This window comes from Uloborus diversus, chromosome 6 (assembly GCF_026930045.1).
Source record: "Uloborus diversus isolate 005 chromosome 6, Udiv.v.3.1, whole genome shotgun sequence".
Taxonomy (NCBI): domain Eukaryota; kingdom Metazoa; phylum Arthropoda; class Arachnida; order Araneae; family Uloboridae; genus Uloborus; species Uloborus diversus.
Genome location: NC_072736.1, coordinates 61371959 through 61397768, shown reverse-complemented (window position 1 = coordinate 61397768; position 25810 = coordinate 61371959). Strand labels below are relative to the sequence as shown.

At 34.7% G+C, this 25810-nt stretch overlaps 1 protein-coding gene across 2 annotated transcripts in view; it reads right to left on the bottom strand.

Moving 5' to 3' along the window:
• Nucleotides 1–25810, bottom strand: part of LOC129225193 (extracellular serine/threonine protein CG31145-like) — a 213879-nt gene that overhangs the window by 8271 nt on the left and 179798 nt on the right. For both annotated transcript variants that reach the window (XM_054859760.1, XM_054859761.1), the window contains 6 exons: nt 23797–23921; nt 22227–22305; nt 10784–10876; nt 7301–7413; nt 4295–4585; nt 646–727 (listed from right to left, as the gene is read on the bottom strand). In XM_054859760.1, the coding sequence (XP_054715735.1) occupies nt 646–727; nt 4295–4585; nt 7301–7413; nt 10784–10876; nt 22227–22305; nt 23797–23921 (783 nt within the window). The remainder of the gene's footprint in view (nt 1–645; nt 728–4294; nt 4586–7300; nt 7414–10783; nt 10877–22226; nt 22306–23796; nt 23922–25810) is intronic.

Genomic DNA, 25810 nt, shown 5'->3' with positions numbered 1-25810 from the left:
ATGAAGAGCATTCGAAAAGGAAGGCACAGTTGCTAGGTTTGTTGGAGCGTCGTACTGTTAATCAGAATGGTGCCAGCTCGAATCCGTGCCACTAAATATCTCTTTAATGTTTCTTTTTTTTCCCGTCATATGCTCACATGGGCAGGACTGTATTTGCCACAACCTGTTTTTTCACATGCAAAATTACTGATTTTTCACGTGTCACTCAGCCACACTTTTAATGATATTTATATTTGCATTGAAAATACGTACAACCAAAAGGGGAGCGATGATCAAATTATCACAACGTTGTATTTAACGAGGTTTTGTTACTGATGTCTTCAAATTACATGCCTTCTCTTGTGCGCTTACTTTTTTTCCGATTACTTTTTTCGGTTTTTCTTCATAATATTCTTTCTTTGAAATTTTTAAAGAGCGAAATGCCTTATGAAACGATTCGAAGTACAGTGCGGAGTTCCGCTAGTATTTAGTTATTCAGTATTTTTTTATGTTGTATTTGACTTTTTCCAAAAAAAAAAAAAAAAATCCTAAGTTTTAATTTGGCAACATATCAAAACTAGGGATTGCAATTTAATTACATTTGCTTGGTAGCTGAGAATATGTAAAAAAATAAGGCATAATTCCACAATAAAGGAAGAAACATACCCTCTTCCATGATCCCAATGAATGGGGGCACTTTCGTTACCGAACACGTTCATGACTTCATAGTGATGCCTGTCCATATTACCTGAAAGAAAAGATCTTAAAGTAAAGAACAATAGCTAGAATAGGGTGGCTCAAAAATAGATATAAAAAAAAGTTTCTCCGAGATAACAGGACACCCCACAATATTTTAAGATTTGTGGAAAGTAATCTACTGGAAGAATTTTAGCTTCTTATTTCAACTGAAAGAGGGTGCTCACCCCCCTCTTCCAAACTTCATACGTATGTGGAGGGGGGTTAAAACAATACATTGAACTGAAAACACAATGCTACATATTATAATATAGACTAGTAACATGCATATACATTGCATTTAAATAATTATTTACCGAAAAATAGCTCGGGAAATTAAATGTTTTTAAACTTATAACATTTTCTATACTACGGCTAACGTTAAATTAAGGGGTCATGGAGCACACTCATAAAATTTGAGTAAAATGCTAAAACTTTTACAGCATAATACTATTAGTAAGTCTAAAAAAAAATAAAGGGTGTCCAGGACTTTAGTTCGAAATTTTTTCTTTTTGAACCACTCTAAGCTAGAATTACAGCAAATGTTTCAGGAAAAAATATCTTTATATATTAATAGGCAATGCATTTTCTTTCGGTACCGATTTCTCCTCTGTTTGTGAACCGATTTCCTTCATTCTTTTTTTGTTCAGTAGTTATTGCTGAGTTTTAGTGTCATCAATAAACATTCTTGAAATCGGACGCTAATTAACGGAGATATTAATAAAAAACGCACTTTCGTCCTAAATGGCTCTTTCTACGCGAACGGATGGTTCATTTTTCCGAATTTGATATGGCTGGAAAGGTCTTTAAAAAACACTCCTAACGAAGAAATTGTCACGGCGCTCAAGGTCCAATAACCTAAATCCACTAGAAAAAAAAGTTAAGCGTTTTTTACTTAGGGAAACTCGAAAATTTTTAATTTTATCTCTTTTCCATTGTTGAAATTAATTGTTGGAAGCGTAAAACATTAAGTTCTAATTCATTTTTTAAACCGCTTTTTCTACACGAAAAATGTATTTTGGTGCTTCAAGCTTTTGGAAAGCTCGTGAAAAATATTTCTAAAAACGTTTACCCCCGTTTTAGAGCTCAAAAACGGAAACCCACTAAGATGACTAGAAAAAGAGCTAGAAGAAATTATAAATTAGCGAAAAATAATTTTTATTGATTTTTCACGCGACTTAGTTAGCGTGAAGAAATTGCTGGACAATATTATTCGTTGCCATTTCTCGCTTGAGCGTAAAGAAATAAAATTCTTTCATTTGGTTTTATTATTGAGGCTTTTTGGGTAACTACGGGCATTTAAAATATTTTCATTTCGGTTATGTTCTCGCGATTTTAATATTTAAATAAATCATTTTCAGGAGTGAGGGAGGACTTTCAGTTTGATAAAATCACTTTCTTTAAAAACACACACACACAGCTCCCAATCATACCTGCATTTGCTATCACCAGAAACAGATCTCAAGGTGAAACTTTTGATAAAATTGGCGTATTATTACGACGCCCAGTGCTTTCTCATGGAAGATTATATATATTGAATTGACTGCTAGAAATTTTATATTTAGAATTGAAAAATTATGAATGAACAGAACAAATGACCGAACTGAGTGAAAGTGAAGTAAATGATTCTTTTCAAAAGGTCAAGAAAAAGGAACAATGAGCGAGGCAGAATCTCACGATTTTCAGCTAGGAAGGTGTTGAACGATTTTACCAGTTTTAATTCGAGCTTTTACATTTTTATGTCCTATTCAAGTTTCACCTTTTTATTGTTCTTAAAAAAAAAGTTTGAATTATATTGTTTTTTGTGCTGAGTTACGGAACTTGTGAGAACTCTATAATTAGCTTGCTGCTAACGGACACGTTAGCAGCATTATTAACGGATACCTTTAGCGTCCGATAAACAGCAAATTTAATTCATTATTTAATTTAATAAAATTATATTGCAACTTCATTTTGCTTAACGGCTATTCTTTGTTATGGCAATCAACATTACTCAAACGCGAATGAAACTACATTTTTTCAATGCTCCATTACCAACTTCAGGTACTCTCTAAATTTTTTTTCTTTGCATCTAATTTGTATTGATTAAGTAAACAAATTAAGAAAACCGTTGAATTGATTAAACAGAACAATTCCTGCACACCAACTTCTCGTGACAATGCGTGAGCAGAGGCTTTTTCATGTTATGAAGTTTCAACAAAATAATCAAAAAACTTAGAGGTACTCTGAAGCACCTTCTTTGTAATTTATTACTTAAGTGTGAGTTTACTATTTGTTTCTGAAAAAGAAATAAATAAATAAAACGAATTTGCTTATATCTGCCAAAACGGCATTGGTTTATGTAACATTCTTATGAAGATTGTGCTCACAACTTAAAATGTTTTTCTTTTCGGTTGAAATTTATTTATTTTATGTACCTAAAATGATTTTAGTTCTCTCTTAACTGTTTTTAATAATTTACAAGCGTGTCGAAAACTGGACTTTTTTTACTAGGGTAATTTCTAACCTTTTTTTCCCAATCACAAAACTTTATTTCCAGTCTTCACTTCATTCATAAACTACAGAATATCATTTAAACAATCGTTAGCGGTTCATTTCGTTGCACGTTTTGCAGGGATCGCGCCTCTTAAGAGCAAGGGCACACCTTGCTTTGTTTTAGCCAACGACTACAATTGTAAGTTTTGAACATAAGGGGCCCACGAAAAAGCGATTGGCCTTGAGTCTTCCGATAGCTTAATCGTGCCCTGACTTTACTGTACACTACTGTAACTGATTGAATCTTTTTATTGCCAATCCTGTTGGACTCAAAGATGAAATTCCAGCAGATCTAAAAGAGAAAGAAACAGTAGACGTACGACTAATTTGTACATCACATAAATTGCAAACACTTTGTTTTCTTTCAAAGATTGCAATGCGAAGTTGTTTCAAAACGAAAGGCAACAAGAGCTCTGACAGGCATGCAGATTCTGTGTATGAAAAAAAAATCTTGCTGAAGACATCGAAGACGATCAGAGCTTTCGGTGCCGGTAGACGCACCTAGGGTCCACTGACAGGACAAAAAGTCAGTTAAAAGGTGGCTGCGTAGACGGAAACATGGTCTACCGTAAATACTGACCATTATTGTGCCTCACTGGATCGAGGGCAATTCGTCATAAGCAACCAGGATTGCTCACAACAGGCATTTAGTTGTCGTACAACAAACTCCGATCGCATACGACCACAGCCACAAGCGATTTGTCACAGCGTTTTTAGTGGGAGTTGTTGGACGACCCACTTTTCAGTCTCGCCCTTGCATCAAGTGATTTCCATCTCTTCGGTCCTTTAAAGGAGGTTAACATTTCAGAATCGATGCTGCGGTTTAGTAAGCCGCCTTGATGTGGTTTCACATCCTAACGATGGTTTCTTCCATGTCAGTTTTAATGGTCTGGTATCACTGGAACAAATGACTATGTAGAAAAGAAATCTACCTTTGCTTCCTTACATAGCATTTAATTTTGTAATTCCTGAATAAGGGCATGTTACCTTACATTTTGAAGCCCCCTCGTACTACGGATAATATTTCGCCCGATGAGGCTCTTACCAGTGAGGAAGTCGAAGATGGCCAGGTCCATGAGATCGTATATGCGCCTCCCCTGGTCATATGGCGACGTCCTTTTTACCTGCAAGCAGTAGTTGTCGTCCGTCTCCCAAGAGGCTTTCCTGCGTTTATTGTATGAGCGTCTCCAAGGGCTGCGAACGGGCTTTCGGTCAAGAACTTCTTTCGGGGGCAACCAGGCAGCGAAACTTCCCTCCACCATGTCTGGATGCCCGCACACTGCGTGCGCCGTGTCGCAGTAGTACGTACACTGACCATGAAAACACAAGTTCCCCGCTAAAGGGAAAAAGAAAATGCATTTTAGATGAGTCATGGCGAAAGTTAAAACATATTTGAAAAGGAGAAGATATTTCTACAGTTTTTACACAGGTTTTCTTTTTTAAACCAATGCCCTGATGAAGTCTTATTTCGACTCCAAAGCAAAATGTTTTGCACAGTCTAGTCGCATTTACGAGCTTATATTTTCAACTGATTGAAAATGCCCTGCAGAATACAAATGCTTTAATATGCATTTTTGTTAAATCCTTGAAGATGACCGCAGATCTTCAAGTTTTTTTTGCATAAGCACGCTTGATCATATGCAGCCATCTTAATAGAATGAAAAAAATTTTTCGGTTGAAACTCCGTGACTAACTGCGGAATAAAACCTCCCTTAAAACCAGGCTTGTGGAGTCGGCGTTGGACTGATTTTAAGGTGAAGGAGTCGGAGTCTCTAAAATTCCTGGAGTCGATCGTTTCTCCTCCGACTCTGCAGCCCCGCTCAGAACAACGATCCAAAGAAAGATTAAGGAATCGAGAGAGATCTGGAGTAAATGTAGCTTTTTCCAATGGTGTCAAAAAGAAAACTGTAGGACAATTCCTTCACTTTTTATTGAAAGATTTAATGAAGAAAGTAGTGCCTAAATTTCAGCTAAGCCTAAAATAATTCGAGCTAAAAACTCAAATTACTCCCTCCGTAATTAAGTTAGAGCATTGAAACAAATTGTTTAGAACGTAGAAATTTCTACCCTTTTCAACGATGTATAATATTAATACGAGCAAGTAATTTTTCACTCCCATATTCGGGAATTTATTTGAAATTTGGGCCTAAATTTGAATAAAAAAAAAACTATTTATCGGATTTTTTCGAATGGGGTTGTTTCCTTCAGTCAAATGTAGTACTTATAGCCACTGAAATTGATAGCATAAGAAAAAAAAACATGGACCCAGGAAATATTTTTACTTTCCCAACAGTTATTTTTTAATTATTTTTTTTTAAATGTCCGATTTTTTTTCAAACAAGGCGTGGTCTTGATGACGTCACAAATGATGCTCTTTGGCGTAAAGCCGCTATATAGAGAGTATATACAGGGGCCTTACTTTGGCGCATCTTTCTACCACGTTTCCACGCTATGATAATCAAGAAGCGAATTAAAATTGCGCGTTACGCCTGCTATCAACCATATCGTTGCCAATTATACACGTGAGTAAAGATGCGAATTAAATATTTTGCTCTGTGGATGGCAACACTGAATGGAAATTCATCATTTGTGATGTCATCGGCAGAAGCATAAAAAATGGAAACGCACAGATTTAAGTAGTTTTTTAAAAATATTTAACTTAAATTATTTAAAAAATGGTCAGACAGATCCTATGTTTTACAGCATGCTCTTTCAGAAAAAAATACTTTTAAAATTTTTGAAACGACCGCATTATAGCCTATGTCACTCAGTAAGAAAGCACTTTTCATATAGTGAAGGAAATTTTCAAATAGTGCAGTAGTTCCGGAGATTACCTCGAACATATAAACACACAGAAATCCGCCCTCTCTCTCTTTATAATGTTAGTATAGATATAGAAAAAAGTAAAAAGAGGATGAAATTCCACTAATTTTTATACATTTGTTTTTTCTTAACTAAGTATTATTTATTCACAATAAGCTTCAAAACGTTCAACACAGAATTTACTCAACTTGTTAGAAAATAGATTTTTTTTTTCTGCATGCTGGACCGAAGTTCGACTAATGCTCAAAATCTTTTGAGAATATTTGCTAGGGAGTAGCATCCATCTGTTATGACTGTTGGCTCTCCAGTTATAGTTCGTGTTGAAAAAAGGGCACTGCGCAAACGTGCCTCTGTCTACCCTACTGATAACAGTATTAACGGTAAAGAGAATGTCTACTCTAATACTTGATTGCTAGCAGTATAATGTTGCAAAAAAGTGGGAGAAATCTTTATTCCGTAGCTCTTTAATGGGGTTGTTTCCAATATTTTAAATTATTCTTTTATGAAAAAGCATGCTTAAAAACATAGCATCTGACCATTTTTAAAATAATTAGACAAAGTTCACTATTTAAAAAAAATTATTTAAACCGGTGCGCAGACTCAATTTCATTTTTTACGCTTCTGCGCATGACATCACAAATGATGAACTGCTTTTCATTGTTGCCATTAGCGAAGAGAATAATATTTAATTCACTTCTTTATTATCGTGTAATGGCAACGATAATGGTGATAGCAAGCGTAGAGCACAATATTTAATTCGCTTTTGAGTTATCATAAAGTGGAAACGTGTTAGACAGCAAGCCTAAGTTTTCAGCGCATCAGTTGAATACGCGGCTAAGTTCATCATTTGTGACGTCATAAAGACCACGCCTTGTTTGAAAAATCGGACATTTAAAAAAGTTAATTTAAAAAAAACTGTTGGGAAAATTCAAAATTTTCCTCGCTCCATGTTATTTTTGTTGCTCATTCTATCAACTTCAGTGACTAAAAGTAGTACTTTTGACAGAAGGAAACAACCTCATTCAGATCTTATACATTTCTTCAAGTTTGAGTAGCGCGACTTTTAAATCATTCTATCTTACAGGAAATACACTGATTTTTTAAGTGCACTTTCATTTTGGAAAACATCTCAAGAGAAAAATTATACATGTTGATAATGTGTTGACAACCGACCTCACATGTACTAAAGTCTTCGTCAACAGTTAACGAAATACACAACTCATCTTACCTGGAGAGATGAAAAAGGTTTTGAGGAACTCTTCGTCAGCAAAGGGGTAGATCTCAGTTGTAATGTTGAGTGTCCTGCCAATAACAGGAGGAGCGCGGCGGTAACCCAGCAACCTATGTAGGAAAAAAATGTCATGTAACAAAGCAAATATTTTAAATTTTGATTGTGTGTGTGTCAAGGACGGATCCAAAATTTTTTCAAGGAAGGGGCGTTTGTTTTTTTTAACTTACCTACGTATTAGGATTAATTAAAACATACGTTACGTTGCATGCATTACGTTACTATGAGTAATTGAAACATGTTTGGAAGGGAGGGGGCACAACATTTTCCGTCCTTGGTGTGTGTGGTGTTTTCTTTTTAACAAAGAAACTATTCTTATTACACAAACGAAAATTTTTAAAATCTCAGCACATATTTTAAACACAGTAATATCTGTTCGTACAATTTGAATTTTTTTTCAATCAAAAACTATTCCCCTCCTCCTGAAATAAAAATGTAATCATTTGTTCATGATAGTCTTAGTATAACAGTAAATTGTAAGCACCAAAAACATAGCCCAAGAATTTAATAAGTTTAAGTAATTTTCAATTTTAGGATAAAAATTTCGTAATTTATTATATGAGGCAGTGAGAAGCAAAGAGATGTAAGTAGCAAAAGAAAAAATTTGGAGATAGCCTGTACAAATGATAGGTGAACCTCTCCTCTGTCTTGAGGCAAGAGATGGTAGCCCCGGTAGGTGCTGTTATACAGCATGATTTAGAAAAAAAAATTGAAGAAAGCCTAGAGTAACGGCACCAGTAACAGTCATGTTTTTGAGACATCGCTCTCAGTTTACCTCAATTTTCTGAGCCTTTTAATATACTTAGACTTTTTAAATTAATTTTCTCTCATGCAACTACATCTCATCTAACGTTTGGCTGCTTCTGGATATCTTGAGTTGGTTAACTCTATTTTTATATGCTCAATTTCGAAAAATGGTCCGACCCCCAGTAACAGAAACCGAACGTTCTGATGATACTCTGCAACCAATAGGATGATGAAAGGATGAGTAATGGAGAAGAGTATACGTTGCGCCAGAGGAAAAATTTCCACGTGCACAAAACTAAACGTAATTTTATGTGTGTAGAAACAAGCCACACAACATCATTAGTTATCCAGCCAAAACTGCCATTTTTTTTATCCTTCCATGGAACAAGACAACAACTGCGCCTTCTTTAAATTAAATTAGAAGTTAAGAATTAAAGTAGAAGTTATTAAAATAGAAATATAATCAAACAGAGAGAATTCCCATTTTCTCTTCCAAATGTGCAAAAGTTCTTTATTCTATTTCACTAATTTCAAATGAATATGAAACATCAGCAGACCTCGTAGACTGGCTGTTCAAAACCTACCACCCCTGCCTTGAAAATATCAACTGGCTCATAAAATTCCCTCTGATAACACTAGATAGTTACACCGTATTCATAGGTTGCAGTAACATCAGTTTTACCCGCCTAAAATTCCTATTATTAAAATTCAAACTTAAGACTGTCTGTTACTGGATTCTTGTCTGTTACCGGTGCCGTTACCCTACCTAGGTACGCATCTTTAAACGCGCTTTACTCAAAACTTGAAAATGTACACTTACATCCCTTTGTTTCTCATTTGCAACTCCAATAAACTATAGGGGGCGCTGCAGCCACTGTCTAATGGCGGATGAAAAAAGGTAAAACAAACAGATGCCGTAACTAATAACTTGCTTTGAAGCTTAATGAATGAAAGTTATATTTCATCGTGTTTGTGGGAAACTTTTTTTTCTATTCCTCTGAAATTACATTACACCACAAATTCTCTGAAGCCTGTATTTATCTCCAAAGGAAACACGTTCAACGGAATGTTTAACCTTTTTCTTTAGTATTGTTAATCACCGCAAGGTAGCGTATTCGAGCTCTGGAGTTGCGAATTGATTCTAATGGGGTGAATGACTAGTTATGACATGCTTAAGATTTTTTTTTTAAATTTGTATACTAATGCTGCAGTTCTAACTCATAGAATAAACTAATTCTAACTTTGTTAGAACTTAGGAATCACATTTCACTTTTCACACATTTTCAATTATGATTTACCTATATATATATATTTTGAAATAAATTATAATGCACTGGTTTGACCAGTTATGGTCCTAACAGCTTAGTTATGGTCGTACTAAAAAATTGGCTGAATTCAACTATTTTCAGGAAATACACAAAAGAAATATTCAACAATATTAAAACACTAATTTTTCTCAAATTAAAGTATCTTGAACAATTCCAGCAATATTAAAATTAAAAAATGGATAACTGACAAATTACCTTCGAAAGGTTTGAACAATGTGTCCTGAACTAGCTAGCTTTCAAGTTAATGTGCCCCGAACAACAACAACAAAAATAAATAAACTAAATTGAACTATTCAACTGCTGCATTTTTATTTCTCGTTTTCCAAATTTAGCTTATGTTTTATCATAAATCCTAAATAATAATTTTCAGTTAGAATATCCAAAAAATTATTTACGAATCGATTTGCCCATAACTAAAATTCTTAATTTTACTGACTAGTTCCGGGCACATTAGCTTCTTTTATTATTCCTTATATGATAGAAAAAAAAGAAGCAAGGAATGAGTGTGTACCAATAAAACTGCGACCTGACTGAAAAAAAAAGGAAACAGCAATGTCAGGTCCTTAAAAAAGAAACCTTTCCAAAACTTAAAATGAAAAGAAAATTCTTATCAATGACTGAGAAGCACCAATAAATCGGTGATCACACTGCAGATAAAAGTTTATGTTTGGAAAAAAATTTGGTGGTGAGGGTACACTTTTGAAAGATGATACTCTGAGAATTCACTGATTGTGTTCCAGGAATATCGTTACAAACTTGACAGTGCAAGACAAACCTCCTTCCCGTGCCCACTACTAGTTGGGAACCCATAACTAGTTATACACCTTATATTTATTTATTTATTGCAGTTACTAGTGAATGAAAATTCACTACACATAATATTTATTGATATGTTTTTGTTGTAGAATGTTGTGCGAGGTATCTAGGTGTCACCTAACTAGAGTTTTCAGAATGCTCAAAAGAAACTCCTTCTCTTCAGTTGCCCGCCAGAGAGAGCTCGGAATCAGTTTCGATATAGAACTGTAAGCTGAACTCTGAAAAAGCAAGTAATTGCAACTGTATATTCGCTCCCAGTTGTTCCGTAAATAAGTGTAGAATGTAGTTGTGTTGTGGAGTGTATTAAATCACAAAATAATCTGTAAGTGAGCCTTTCCCGGGAACATAAACACAGAATGAGGTAGGACTGTTTCAATTTTTTAAAATTAGGACTACTAAATTCAGAAAATTGTAAAAATAAATGTTACACAGAAGTTACTAAACATTCATAAAACTCTTTACTTTATCACTTCAATTCACTTAACCAACTACTAAGATTTATTTTTTGAACTATATTTGTTATCCTTCTTACCTGTCTAAATGATAGGATGCGATTTCGCTGTGATGCCTCTCAAAATCAGTGAAATAAAAATGATCTGGTAGTGTTTCTTGGTCTCGAGGGAACCTGTAAAAATTCAAAAAGTACATTATTACAAATGAGTTTTTTTTTTTAGGAAAGTTTACTTCTCGGAGAGTTTACTGATGTATAGATTAGACGACGTTTGTCTACATTGCAAAAAGAGCAGTCTCTCGTTCAATATTTTTATCTACCTGAGGTATAAAAATGTGTCAAAAGAAGGATATATTTTTTTTTTCAAAAAACTTGATTTATCTTTGTACAACTTTTCAACCATATGGCTGTCCATGAAAGATGTCACTCCTTTTCAACATTTTTACCCTTTTATCACAAACTGTCACTTCACTTTCTTTGTCACATACTACGCTATTTTTCTTGAGGAGACTTACCGGTCCCTTGTCAGAAGTCGATATAAAATCGCCAAAAAGAAAAAAAAAATGATTAGAATGAGATAAATCACTTGAATTGATAGCTGGAAGTATTAAAAAAAAGGATGCCAAAGATCATTTGCGTTACCAGTGAATCTTGATTTATAAAATCAGGATTCAACTTTTATGAATACAAATGGCTGAGAAACTTTTGTATTCATACTTTAATAAACTCAGAAACCTCGTACAAACCTTAATTGGAAAAATCCAGATTTTCAACTGCTGTAAAAATTTTAACCGTAATATTTTTTTATTCAATGGAAGTGAATCCGCAAAGAAAGTAAGATTGAGTGTAGAATTAAAAAAATGAGAACGAAATTAAAAAAAAAAAAACGTTTTGAGATTCACACCGATGCTCCGAACGAACTGTATGCAGCTCTGTCAGAAGGAACACGAGTTTATTCTAGGGTGAACAAGTTTCAGAAGCAAGTAATAAGGTGCCACTGCAACGCAATATAGCGTACGTTTACAGTACGTTATATACAGTACATTTTACTCATTTATTCAGTGTTAAGATGTAAAGGTCATAGCTTAAGTAGCGACATGTCCACCATCTTGGGGCTAAACGCTGCCTTCTTCTTCTGTCTACTATTATGAAGAGCCGTGTTTTGTTTCTTGATTGTAAATTAACATAGAGTAAATAAGAGACCAAAATTAAGAAGCAAAACACGCTACTTCACCATGGCAGACATGAAAGCATCGTATAGCCCCAAGATAGCGGACGTATCGCTACTTTATCCTACGTTTCAGCGCTTTAGTTAGATGTAAAACCCCTATATTTATCTAGCGGCTCCATTTATAAAGTGTATGCCTCAGAATGTTACGCACATTGAATGCTGTGGGTGGTGGGTCTTGCATTGTTTAAAGTCAGGGATATCTTGATGAGATTGCGATAAACTTCTAATCTTTCCGACATCCGAGACTTGGTACTGCAGCTTGACTTGTAGCTAGAGGTGCGACATCGATGGCAAAACATTGATGTTTCAAAACATCGATGTTTGAAATTAAAACATCGATGGTATTGATACATCGACTAAAAAACATCGATGTTCTCAAACATCGAAGTTTTAAAACATCGATCTTTTTATCAAAATATAACATACATTTTTGAATGTACTACCCTACAGACTTACATATATGATAATCTCTAACAAATTTTTAATTAAAAATAAATTTTTAAGATTTATACATATTTATATTTTAGATTTTTTTTCTTTATTTTCTCTCTTCATTGGTACACTAATGATGTAGGTGGCGAAAACTGGAAATGGCGTCTATGAAAGAAAAAAAAAATTAGTGCATCCTTTTACCTGTGTAGGTTTGTCAGCGGAAAGTATTCGCACACCAGTCTCCAATATAGACCCATTAAACGAAATAATAACGAATGCGTTATCATGGGTCACAACAAATATGCTAGTTAATACTGCATGCCAGGGTTTGACGGTCATTTCTGCGTTAGTGCCTGGCATGAAGTTGAAAATCGTCTCTTCTCAGAATTATAAAAGTTGTTGTTTTTTGAGATGAAAAAAATATTTAAATCTGAACTAGATTGTTTTCAATGAAGTTTCTGTGTTGGAGTAAGACGTTATAAAAGCCCTGTATATGAAAACAAAAAGAAAACTTTTAAATTAAATTGTAGGCTCACAGGGAATTGGAGGGGGAAAATTATCAGTGCCAAATAATTTAATGATCTATTAAAGCTAATTATTATCGTTTTGATCCAAAAAAAGTCAGTTTTTTTCTAAACGATAAAATTCCATGAAACGCTGCTGGAGAAAAAAAAGATCTTTATAATAGCATTTCTATAGATGGGGAAAACGTAACCTGGAAGCATTGTGAAGGCTACGCAGATCCAAATCACAGCATCACGACGCTGCCTCGTTAGGTTTGCTCCGACTATAATCTGATTTTCAGTTTTGTATTTGTTGGGTATTAAAGTAAAATAGTTGCGACATTAAAGCAGTTATTTTAAACCCCTTTCACACGCATTTCTAAAAATAACAGTAGTTATGCCTTTACCACCAGCTAGGAAAAAAAAATCACCAGCTCATGTGGATAAACTAAATAGAAAAATAATCTATTTTCGATTGCACAACAAATTATCTTCGAAAACCAGCAATTAATGATAAAAGAAAATTAAAAAAAAAAGTTTTTTTTAACTCAAAAGTAATTAATTTTCTTTTCTCGATTGATCATGGTTTTAAATTAAAACATAGTCGTGTCTAGTACACTGCAAGATTGCAATTTACACAACAGTTTCCTTATCTTACTGCTCATACTAAAAACGTCCTGCAGATGTAGTCAAGCAAAAAGATAAAATGTGATTTACAACTTGACCTTGAAACACAGTGACGATATAGTGTTTTTAATTTTCGGTTGGCATGAAAAATAAATTTTACGAAACTGTAAGTCCAAAAATTACGACTTGCAATTTATTAGTGCATTGTATAAAGAATCCTCAGGAAAAAAAGATAGTTTGTAAATATTTACCAGTGTTAAAAGAACGCAAGTCCCATGCTTTGTAAGCACTAGAGAGGCAAACGTTTTCCCTTTCTCTTCTAAAGTAGCGATTATGTGACTTTACGTTAGCCTGGCTCTGAGTATCCTCATATTTTTTACTAGCGGTACCGGCACTGCTTTGCCCGTAGTAGAAAATTAAAAGGTCATTTGATTCGCCTGTATATTTACAATCAATGGATGATCAACGTCTCGCCAATATGCTATGTTAATTTGCTTGTCCATGTTATGGTGATTGGCTCGGTATTGCTACAGAGTAATTAAATCTACCAATGGTGGCTCAAAATTAGAATAGAAAAAGAACAAAATCAAATATTCGAAAATTCGCTTCTAGATGCTCACCCCTATGCTACAAACTAATTTTGTGCCAAATTCCATGAAAATCGGCAGAACGGTCTATGCGCTATGCTCGTAACAGACATCCAGACAAAGATCTAGATTTTCAGCTTTATTATTAGTAAAGATGTATGGGGTTGTCAACAACCGATGCCATGCTTTGAGGGTGGAGCGGGATCATGAAATTGTGACAAGGTGGAGAGGGGGTAAAAGTGTAACACTGTGATAAACGGGGAAATAGGATCAAAAATGTTGGAAAAAGGGACATCATTCATGAACTGCCCGTATATACAAATCATTTAGGGATAAAAGTTAAAAATTTGATGTCCTAGTGAAATTTTTTTTACTTGTGTGATTTCTTAAACCAGAATTTCTTCTACAATATCTTTTTTAATTGTTACGTTTTTAATGAAAATGAAGTGAACCTGTCACGTGCAAGTCACTTTTGGTTATCAGTTTTAGATTTTTCAATTCAGGCAAAACCAACCCCGCATCTATTGTTGCATTTTTAAAAAATATAAACTATTTTGATTTCCTATGTTTAGTAAAACTTTCAAAATTAAACTAATAGTGGGATATTTCACAGAAAAACAGACATTTTTTCCACTCTTGACTGATCTATATTTATTTCAAATGTAATGTTTAAAAAAAAATTAATAAACAAAAATTTTTGCCCAAGAAAGCATGTGTGATTTCTAAGGCAAGAAAATTTTGTTTATAACACATTTCGAAATGAAATACAGAACTGTCACGTACAGGGCAAAATGTCTGTTTTTTCACGGAAGGGCATACAAAGAGTTATGAAATTTCGTACCTCGCCATAAATCCGTTCCAAATCACAAAGAAGCATGGTAAGAATGTGAAAGAAAACTGAAGATTGAATCTATTTATATTTCTGGTTGTCTTTCCGAAAATCATATGAATATCATAATATATTTCTTTGAATAACTTAAAGGCTCATTTTCTCACAGAAAAGAAATAAAGATTGCTCCATGATTATCTGTATAAATTCAGGATTTAACGCATCAATGAAAATGGAGTAGTGTTATTTCTTCGCTGATGTAAAATGAATTTAAGGGCATCAAAAAAATAATATAATACTATCAACACCTAGATCCACATGGAAGATTATCGTCATTTAGTTTCTTGTAGAGGAAGCGATCAAGGAAAGATCGTTCCGCTGGTTGTTTTGTTTGCATTTTGTGGCACATCGTGATGGTCTGAGGGTGATTTACTGCGGCGCGAGATCATATGTATTACATGTAGAACAGAAGAAAAGGGATGAATAAAATAGGTAAAAAAGGAATTTTTAGCTTAGAAAATGCATTTCAGAGAGATTCAAAACCCCATTTCATGCAATTTTAGATTATAGAGCTTAAGGGCTTCATTAATGTAGTTTTAGACTATAGAGTTTGACGATGGCGGAAAAATAATCCAAAAGCTATGCAGTTTATTTGCTAAATTGACTGTTTTTGGATTTAGTAAACTTTTGGTGAAAGAGTTGCGTATACATATAGATGACTTGAAGCAGTGTCGTCCAATCTACGACCGATGCGCTTAAATGACCTGTGAAGCTGATTCGTGTGATCCGTTATGTCCAGTGTTCAGAACCAAAAACTACGTTCTTGAAAATTTCAAAACAGCCGATTACCTTCACTCGGTATTTGGAATGATTGTCATAAATTTGGGGTCAAGGGGGCAGACATTGATTTCCTTAAGTCATACGGAAATTTCGTACTGATAAAATAAGCATGTACACTGTAAAAAAAATTCGGAAACGTTTCTGAGTATATCGTGCAGCTGCGGTTCATGAAATTTTCGAAAACGTTTCTGAGTATTTCGGAATTCTCTTTCTGAAATGTCCGGAAACGTGTCTGAGTATTTCGGAATCCTCTTTCTGTAATGTCCAGAAACGTGTCTGAGTATTTCGGAATCCTCTTTCCGTAATTTTCAGAAACGTTTCTGAGTATTTCGGAATCCTCTTTCCGTAATTTCCAGAAATGTTTCTGAGTATTCTGTGCAGCTGTGGTTCATGAAAGTTTCGAAAACGTTTCCGAGTATTTCGGAATTCTCCAAACAATTTTCAAAAACGTTTCCGAGAATTTCGGAATCCTTTTTCCGTGATTTTTTCTAAAATCTAATTTTTTTTTATAGTATTGCATACCATATCAGTTTCAATTCTTTCATATCTAAGAGCAATAATACAAGCAATTTTAGAATCATTCGTGGATTTTTTTTTTTTTTTTTTTTGGAATTTCTAATGACAAATAGCATGGTTAACAGCATAACATATGCACAGTTATAAATTTTTGAAAAATTATGAAATAATCTACTAGTTTCATTCCTAATCACAAAATCGTCGGGGAATTGGAGTGGGGGTACCTTCTGAAAAGTGGGGATTGTTTGTTAAACAATCTTAAACTTCAGTTTTTCTCTCAATATTTTCAAGACAAAACTATCAACATATTGTATTTTTAATGCAGAATTTAAAAACATATCTTGTATCAAACTTGATAGTTTTTATCTTTGGATAAAATTTGACAGGACTTACCTACCCTTCGCGTTCCGGAATTCGTTCACCTCAAGTCAATTTCTCTGACGAACAAAGTGTACCGAAAAGTACCAACAGAGAAATTGATGAATTTAAATATGACACCAAGTCCCTCTGCTGGAACCATTCGGTTTGATTCTTCTGTTCTTGCCCTTTTCCAGCTCATCACAAATATAAATACTTACTCAAAATAGGTTACTGATTTTATTTTTATAGTGTGCGCAAAATGCATTATATATTTTATTTATTAAAACATTGAACTCTATTACATGATTTTTCCATTTCATATATACGAGAATACCCCCCCCCACCATAAGAGTGATGGTGCACCCATAAAATGCTATGAAGCGCCCCCCCCCCTCTTGAAAAAGCAACATCATATACATTATAAATCAAAGTATCATATACATTATAAATCAAAGTATCATATGAATTATAAGTCAAATACTTTAATATGGTGTAAAAATACAAAATTATTTTATTAAGTCTTTTTTTTTTTTTGCTTTTGGTAAAATTGAGGCTCGTAAAACGAAAAAAATGAAGACACTTTTAAATACATATATGTATTTATTTGTTAAATAAATTAATACACATTTAACTAATTTAAAGCGTTTCGCTAATGCAAATATTTAAAGAGATATCGTCATTTAGATAATACTGAAGCACTATGTTCCTAATTACAAGAGATAGTTTTTTTTTTTTTTTTACTTCATACAATCTAGCTACACTGTTTACAAGAGAATGAAAACATGCTACCTTAAAGACGAACTATCAAACCTGACAATTTGCATATTATAACATTTAATTCATAATGCTTGATACATAAATGTTCAGCCAAATATTAACTGAGATTTCCACATAAAAACAAAGTACACAATAACACTTATTTAAATTTTTTTTATAATCTTCAATTCATAAATTTTATAGAATAAAACTAGACACACTTGCACTTTAAATATGTGTTCTATGTAATGTAAAATATTTTCAAATTGCAATAGTTCACAACGAAAAAATTATACTGAAGAAAATAGTTTTTTTTAACGAGATTTATATGAACTAAATCTCTTTAAAGTAATAGAGTTGCAAAGCGACTTACCTATTCGTCGGTGGTGGTCTTTTGCAGGCTTTGGTCACCAAAAAGGTGATTTTTATGACAGAATAAAATTCTGCCAACAAAAATTACCCATTTGGTAGAAAGAAGAAAAGTATCCAAGAAAAATTACCTACACAAGTTATGCGACGCATTGAAGTTACATGGCGTCCTCTCGGCAATTATTTGGTTTTTAATTTCAGTTTGTATTCCTTCCGCGAGCATGCGTCGAGAATTTGCACTTCGTACTTAAAAATAAGTGACATAGCTTCAAATTCAATCTCATGACGATACATAAGCAAGAAAATATAAGACTTTAACATTATCTTCAGTGAATTCATGCGAGGAACAAAACTTCTACTAATCCCCTTGATGAGTGTTACTTCGCATACATGAGTCAGCAGTTGTTTTTATTGCGTGCTTTCGAAAGTTTCAATTTAGATTTGCTGCTGAACTATAAAATTGCCGTGTCACCTGCGCATGCGTCGACTCTTACTTTCTTGCTAAACGGGAAACGTTTTTGATTATCGCAGAAAACTGCGGAGGGCGTACGAATCTGTGTATTACGGAAAACTTTTTTTGTATATTCAGAGAGTTTTCCGAGATTTTTTACAGTGTAGTAATGATAACAGCAATTCTTTATTTGTATTCCCCTCCCCTTTTCCCAGGTTATCAAATAAGAGATTAAAATATAATAAAAGTCAGCATGTGTTCTGACCACAGATTCATCCTTATATAAGCTGTGACCGTTTGGTATAAAAAACGTTTAGGCACGAGTAAGGGCCCGATTAAGATATCAGGGGACCCTTGGTCATATATTTCATCGGGGCCCATGTGTAGTCAACCGTTGCAATTTTAGCCATTGCCGAAAACATTTTTAGCTATTGGTTGGATGAAAGAATTAGCCATTTGGGGCCCCTAGGCCACGACCTAGTTGACCTATTCAGTAATGAGGCTCTGGGCACGACTGTCTTAAAGTTATTGTATTAGCTCGTTCTGTGCGTGTTGCTGGCTATAATAATAAAGAAAAAATGTTTTGGTTTGATGCTATTTACAGCAATCCCAGATAAACTGTTAATAGTAGCACTCACTCGGGAGAAATACATGTTCAGTGGATACTTGAGGTGACGCATATCTATCAATACTTTTAAGCACGAGATAAAATCAATCTTATATAATTAAAATCTGAGCGTATCTATCTATGTACCTATGTCCAAGTTACTTCTCCCAAACAACAGTTAATTGACCATCGAACCAGGTATCGATAGATTCGTCATTTTACCGTCTTTATGTTTGGCTATTTAACATAATCCTTCGATTATAATTAGCGGAGATATCAATTAAAGACTACTAATTATGATACTTAGATTTCTACATAAAATCCCAATTTTTCCAAGGCTTTTCTCTACTCAAATTATTATTCCGTGCGTCATCTCAACTATCTGTAACAATGCTTTTATTAAAATTTGTGGCGGTGAAGAAAATAATTGAGAAGAAAAATCTGTTGCCATTTTCTTCTCGTATATGAAAAAATAAAATTCTGAATTCATGCTTTTCCTGTAATTGGAGGATTTAAAATGCTTCTTTTTTGGTTATTTTTCCGCAATCTGCCGCAAAACTTTACTGATTTTTTTTATTTTCAAGCCAGATTATTGAACACGTGTCACTTGACATAACTTTTATTTTCGAGTTAGACCATGCAAAGCCGGGCGATGCAGCTAGTTTATTATTATTGAGTGTTTCATCTCCAGAAGAAAGAAATAATCTTGGCTGTGTTAGCTAACAATTTCATAAAGTGACATTAATCGCATTTATATCAGATTGAAAAAGCACAGAATAACAGTCGTTAACAAGAATATTTAGAGAACTGCTATTCTTATATAAAATGAAAATAAAAACTCATTTGTGTGTGCAATTATCTTTTCGCATTTTTCATTATTTATTCAGCAACATCGAACAAGGCCTAATGAAGTTCTCGATGATTCAAACTCATAACATTAGAAAGTTCTAGATTTTCTCCGTTAACTCTACCCAAGAATTGGTATTTGTTCAGGTGCTGGTCTGGACTCCTTGGTTAAGATCCAAACATTCAGCTTTCCATTCAACTTTTATTTCCTTCCGTTGCCTATTCAACTTAAAGTATTTGTAGAAGAATCTTAAATTAGTTCAAACAAGCACATTGTCAGTTTCTATTTGGATTAAATTGACTGAGAAACATTGCAGAAGCCTCCGAACTTAAATAAATTTTTGGAAAAACTTCCTTAATAGCGTACTTGTTTTTTTAGACTGCAGCAGATTTATTACAGCTGCGAGAGGATGTTCAAAGAATATAAAAAGCTTATTTTTGTTGTTTATTTCTCTAAAGTACACCTTAACATTTCATTACATTTTAGTCGTAATTTTATTATAGTGTCAGTGTATTTTTGGTATTTTGTTTAATTTATAGCATCTTACATTTTATTCAGATCAAAATAAATACGTGTCTACAAGTCTTCATAGTATTTTGAGAAGTTCCGGCAGTAATAGTGGCACATTTAAAAAAAATAATAATTAATTAAAAAAATCGATTGGATAAAGTAAAGGTTTTAATTGTTAGGTTGTTGTTTTAGTCTGAATTAAAGGTGTAGGACTTAAAGTTTGCAAGGTTTTTTTTTCAAAAATAAAATTTTGAAGGCGTGCCACTATTACGTCGCCAACACTAACAATAGACAGCAATTTTGTGACAATATCGTAGTAAAGAAAAAAGAACATTAAGCTCAGATTTTAAATCAAAACTAGCTGCGTGCCCGGCGTTGCACGGGCTACCTAAAAAATGTAAGAGCAGTCCAGTTGATGCTTTTGTAGTACACTGACACTAGTTTCTAACGCGTTAAGGAATAAATAAATGCGCGTAAAGCAAGGTTTGCAAAACACCAGTAAAACATATTTTTGCCAAAACACCTCATCAACGTTAATAATCGTTATCAATGATACAAGTTCTGAGTACATTTTCAGTCAGCACAAAAGGGGAAAATATATGCATTATCAACTATAATCTTTACTCACGTTAAACTGAATTACATCTGATAGACTATATCGGAAATATTTATGCACAATAACAATCCGCTTTTTACATAAAATAGTCTACTACCCGGCGTTGCCCGGGTGTTTATTAATGCAACATACCACTCAGATAAATATTTGGATGGATTCTATCCACATGGTCGTACAAGAATTACATCAATCCGTTTTCCAGGTACAAACCCTCAAAGAACTCAAATAACTTGTAAATCACTCATTTACTTTACGACGTGCACGGTCCTCCTCGAAAATGAAAGTTATGTCATGTGACGCGTATTTAACAATCAGGCTTGAACAAAAAAAAAAACAGCAAAATTTTGCGGCAGATTGCGGAAAACCCCCCAAAAAAGTAAACAATTTAAATCCCCTGATTACAGGAAAAGCCTCAAAACAAAAACAAGAATTTTACCTGTTCATATTCGAGAAAAAGAAATGGCAACAGATCTTTCTTTTCAATGATTTTCTTCACGCTGTAAATTTTAATAAAAGCGTTCATCCGGAAAGTTGAGTTGAAGCACTGAATAATAATTTGAATGGAAGAAAGCCTTCGAAAAATATGGATTTTATTTTGAAATCTAAGAGTCATAATTAATAGTTTTTAATTGATATCTCCGCTAATTATTATCGGAGGATTATGTTAAATAGCCAAACATGAAGACGGGAAGATGACGAATCCATCGATACCTGGTTCGATGGTCAGTTCACTGTCGTTCGGGAGAAGAAGCTTGGACATAGATAGATAGATAGATAGATAGATACTCAGATTTTATATGTATAAGATGTGGTTTTGAAAGTAAAAGTGTGGTATTAATCTCTCTCTCTCTCTCTGTTTTTTTTTTTTCAGTTGAAGCAATGAGAAGCAAAGGAATGAAAGTGCCAAAACTAAAATTTTGGAGATAAGTAGTACAAATAGTAGCAGAACCTCTCAGGTGTTTTGTGGCAGCAGATGATACTAGTGACCCTGGTAGATGCTGCTGTACAGCATGATTTAGAGAAAAAAAATTCCACATGAATGCCTATGTAGGGTCTGAACTTTGAACGCGTTTTACCTAAAACTTAAAAAACCCACTTACATCCCTTTGCTTCTCACTGTCTAAATCTGCATTAACACCATCGGAAATAGGTTTTAACTTCATTCTACTTCATGCGGAAGTGATGTAGGTCAAGATTCAACCATTTGCCGACAGACAGTAATTGTAAAACGGAACAGAAGCAGTGTTTTTTGCAAAAGTGGCCACTAAACCATAAAAGATCTCTCAAAATCTTGTTTTATTGACGTACACCGCTTTTGCTTTCAACGGCTCAGTAATTTAATACAATTTTAAACATTTTTGAGGAGTAACCACTATTGTAGCCTATGAGCGATGCGATGACGAATTTTTGAAGAAGAAAGTTTGAGGTGGTAACCTAACTTACCTCATGGGCTTCATGAGAGCTTGTCCACCGTTCTCGAAGGTCACAACAAACTTTATTTGTGTTCCACCTGGCAATTGCTCTGAAACAAGTAAAAGAAAAGTTAAAGTGAATAACGCACAAGGTGTACACAAGAATGTATGCAACCAAGCAAAACTAGAGAAACCTATAAGTGATCTCAGAATGAATTAATCAATCAGAATAATTGCTCAAGTTATAAAGCTATGGAAGCAAATCCACCGCAAGCAAGGAAACGTGCTCCAATATCCTCATGAATCACCGTCAACCTACTGTTGTAGTCAGGGCCCAATTTCCCAATAGCGGAGTAGGCAGCTGCCGAAAACGGCAAATTTAACCTTAACCAGATATTTTTTTAATGAATATTTCATTCTTGAAAGTAGCTTTCTTTCATTTTTCAGAGACAACTTTTTCAGAAACAAGACATTAAAGTTCAGTGCTCATCGAAGATGCAGCTATATAGATATTTAATAACTAAGCTAGAGTTTCGATTTCAAAACACGGTTTTGATCAAAAGAGCACTAATACGTAACTTTTTAAAAAAAGTTACAAAATTTATTCGGAATGTAATCGGGGTTTTTTTTCTTCTAAAATTAAAATGTCTTTTTGAGCGAAGGATAACAAATAATGAAACAAAAAAGTTAGTTATTTTTTGTCTGAAAATAAAGATGCTGTCTTATTTGAAACATACTAACATGCTTAGCAGTGGAGACAAATCTTAGTTCTCCCCATATTCGATCAATGTATTTTCCCCTATAGGTCTAATAACTCAAGTCTATATCATGTTGTAAGATTCCAGGCTGTCCTCCGCAGGAGTTTACAAGATCCCATGTTCCTGCGGATCGGCCTATATTGGAACAACAAAAAGAAGCGTAGCCCTTATCATATAAATCAACCTCTGTAAGTTGACCACCTGTTTAAGTTGACCGCTAAGGTAGTGCACCGCAGGTGGTTAATTTACACAGGTTTCACTGTATTTCGTTATTATATTAATATTGATACAGTATAACTGTGACATCAAACAAGTAGTAGGAGAAAAATACATTTTGGTGAATCGATCCACGATGGAAAAAATAAATGAAGCATACATGAACGTTAACCTTTACTTTTATCGACAAATATATCAATGCCCTACATAAATGTAGCATAACTAGCGATCAGAACTCCGTAGTGAAAGTCACTGATCGCCATTGAACGCGCCAAACTTGAAAGAGACGGGAAAAGAGTAGCCTACGCAAATGCAACGCTGTTTGCATCCCATCAAGCTACGCTAGCGACCTAGGCTACGCGAAAGTTGTTCGCGTGCATGCGCCAAGCCTCACACATGAGCTTTTCGGACATTTGCCCATCTATGGTAGAAGAGCTTGTTGCCCATGGAAACGGTTTCTCGTTGCGTATCTAGTTAATACTACATCTATGATGCCCTAAAGTTGGTGTAAGAGCACTTTTTAAATCTTTGTAGCTATTTTTTTTAACCAAATGGAATATATTTTGATTCTGTGACGAACACTTTCTATTTTTTTCCCATCGCACATTAAAAAATAACTTTTGTTACCTAATGATGTGATTCTTTGCGTGGCGATATCTTGTAGCATAGCCTCGACGATTTTTGCATCTTCTGGATAGAGCCAGTGCCTGCTGATGCCGATGTGGAATTTTTCCCAGTTCGTCATATTATCCCTAAAAAGAAATTTAAGGTTAGTGGAGAGAAAAAAAAAATCCTTGACAAATATTGAAACATTCTTTCAGGAGTGAAGCAGTAGTAGGGTAGAGTGGGTTATAGTGGAAAAATATAATTTTTTATACAGTTCAAACAATAAAATATTAAAAAATGCGCCATATTCTAGTTAACTTTTGTATCAACAACGTGCAAACTAGCCACTGCCGCATTTCACCTGGAAGGGCATCTGCAACCCTTTTTCCCCGCTACATCCACTGTTAGAAAAATAATGTAACGGATTCGGTGCGACTTCCACTTTCTTGAAATGAAGACACAGTTCTTGATAAAAACACAGGAAATTTATTTACACTATGTACAGGAAAGATCGTCAACACTTGCTAAATTATTCATCAGCAATTAAGCAATTATCACACAACACCGTAAACTCAACGTTTACACACGTATTTACTTCCAAATACGAAAACAACACAGCGAAATGCCTCGCTATAAACAGAGCAAATATGCTCTCAGTTCGAAATCTCAATCGAAACTCCCCTGTTTATCCATCGCTAACGGCTTATATAGACACCGAAAAGAAATTTCTCAAATATTCCACACACTTCTGTAAAGTAGTAGACCGTTATCAAATTTTATCAATGAACAAAAAGGAAATAGAGGTCGTATACTTTAGCCATATGAAAAGGGGTTGTATATTCATTACGGGAAACTATTTACAGGTTACGTTACTACAATAATTACTATTTACGGGATTTGTAACATTGCCCCCTTCCTAAGGACTGCACGTCCCGGGCAGTACAATCCCCAGAAAGGGTGCCAAACTTCTATCACAAGTTCACAAATACACACATTAAATAATAACCAATAATGCATAGGAGACACAATAATAACAAGAAATATTACTAAACATTAAAAGCAAAAAAAAATTATCTACAACTTTTATGTTATCAACCATTGTTGTTCACGTAATACTCATGAACTATGGCCATAGTATGGGGCTAACCGATCATAATGTACAACCCTAGGTTTTGCATTGGGTGATTTTTGGATCCTCACTACGACGTCATTTAGTCGGTTAAGGACTTTGTAGGGACCATCCCAATGCGACTGCAATTTGGGCGACAGATCTTTCCGTCGGATGGAATTCCATAACCAAACCTTGTCGCCTTCGTTGAATTCATGTCCAGTAGACCTTGTGTCGTATCGGGTCTTCATCTTCTCCGCCACGATGTTGATTCGCTCTCGTGCGAAGTTATGAACGTCTTCCAACCGGGCCTGGAGATCCTGGATGTACTCCTCTGGCGATGAAGGCGCATCCGGAGGACGACCGAAAACGAGATCACAAGGTAGCCGAAGCTCTCGTCCGAAGAGCATCTGAGATGGGGCAAATCCGGTAGTCTCGTGGACAGCACTGCGGTAGGCCAGCAGGAACAAAGGTAGCTTCTTGTCCCAATCCTGTTGATTTCTGGATACCATAAGTGAGAGATTATTCAGGATTGTGCGGTTAAATCTCTCCACCATGCCGTCCGATTGTGGGTGTAGTGGTGTTGTCCTAGTTTTCTCAATTCCGAGAATTTGACATAGGCCAGCAGAGATGAAATTCCTCCCTTGATCGGAATGAATCTGCAAAGGTGTTCCGTATCTCGAGATCCAATGCTGGACTAGAGTCTCTGCTACGGTAGTAGCTTCTTGATCTGGAATGGGATATGCTTCCGGCCATTTGGTGAAGTAGTCGATGGAAACAAGAATGTATTTGTTCCCATCAGCAGTTCTTGGTAGAGGACCCAGGATGTCGATCCCAATTCGTTCGAAAGGAGCTCCAACGTTGTACAGATGTAGCTTCCCTCTGCTTCTTTTCTTCGGTCCTTTACGAGCAGAACAGGCGTCACAA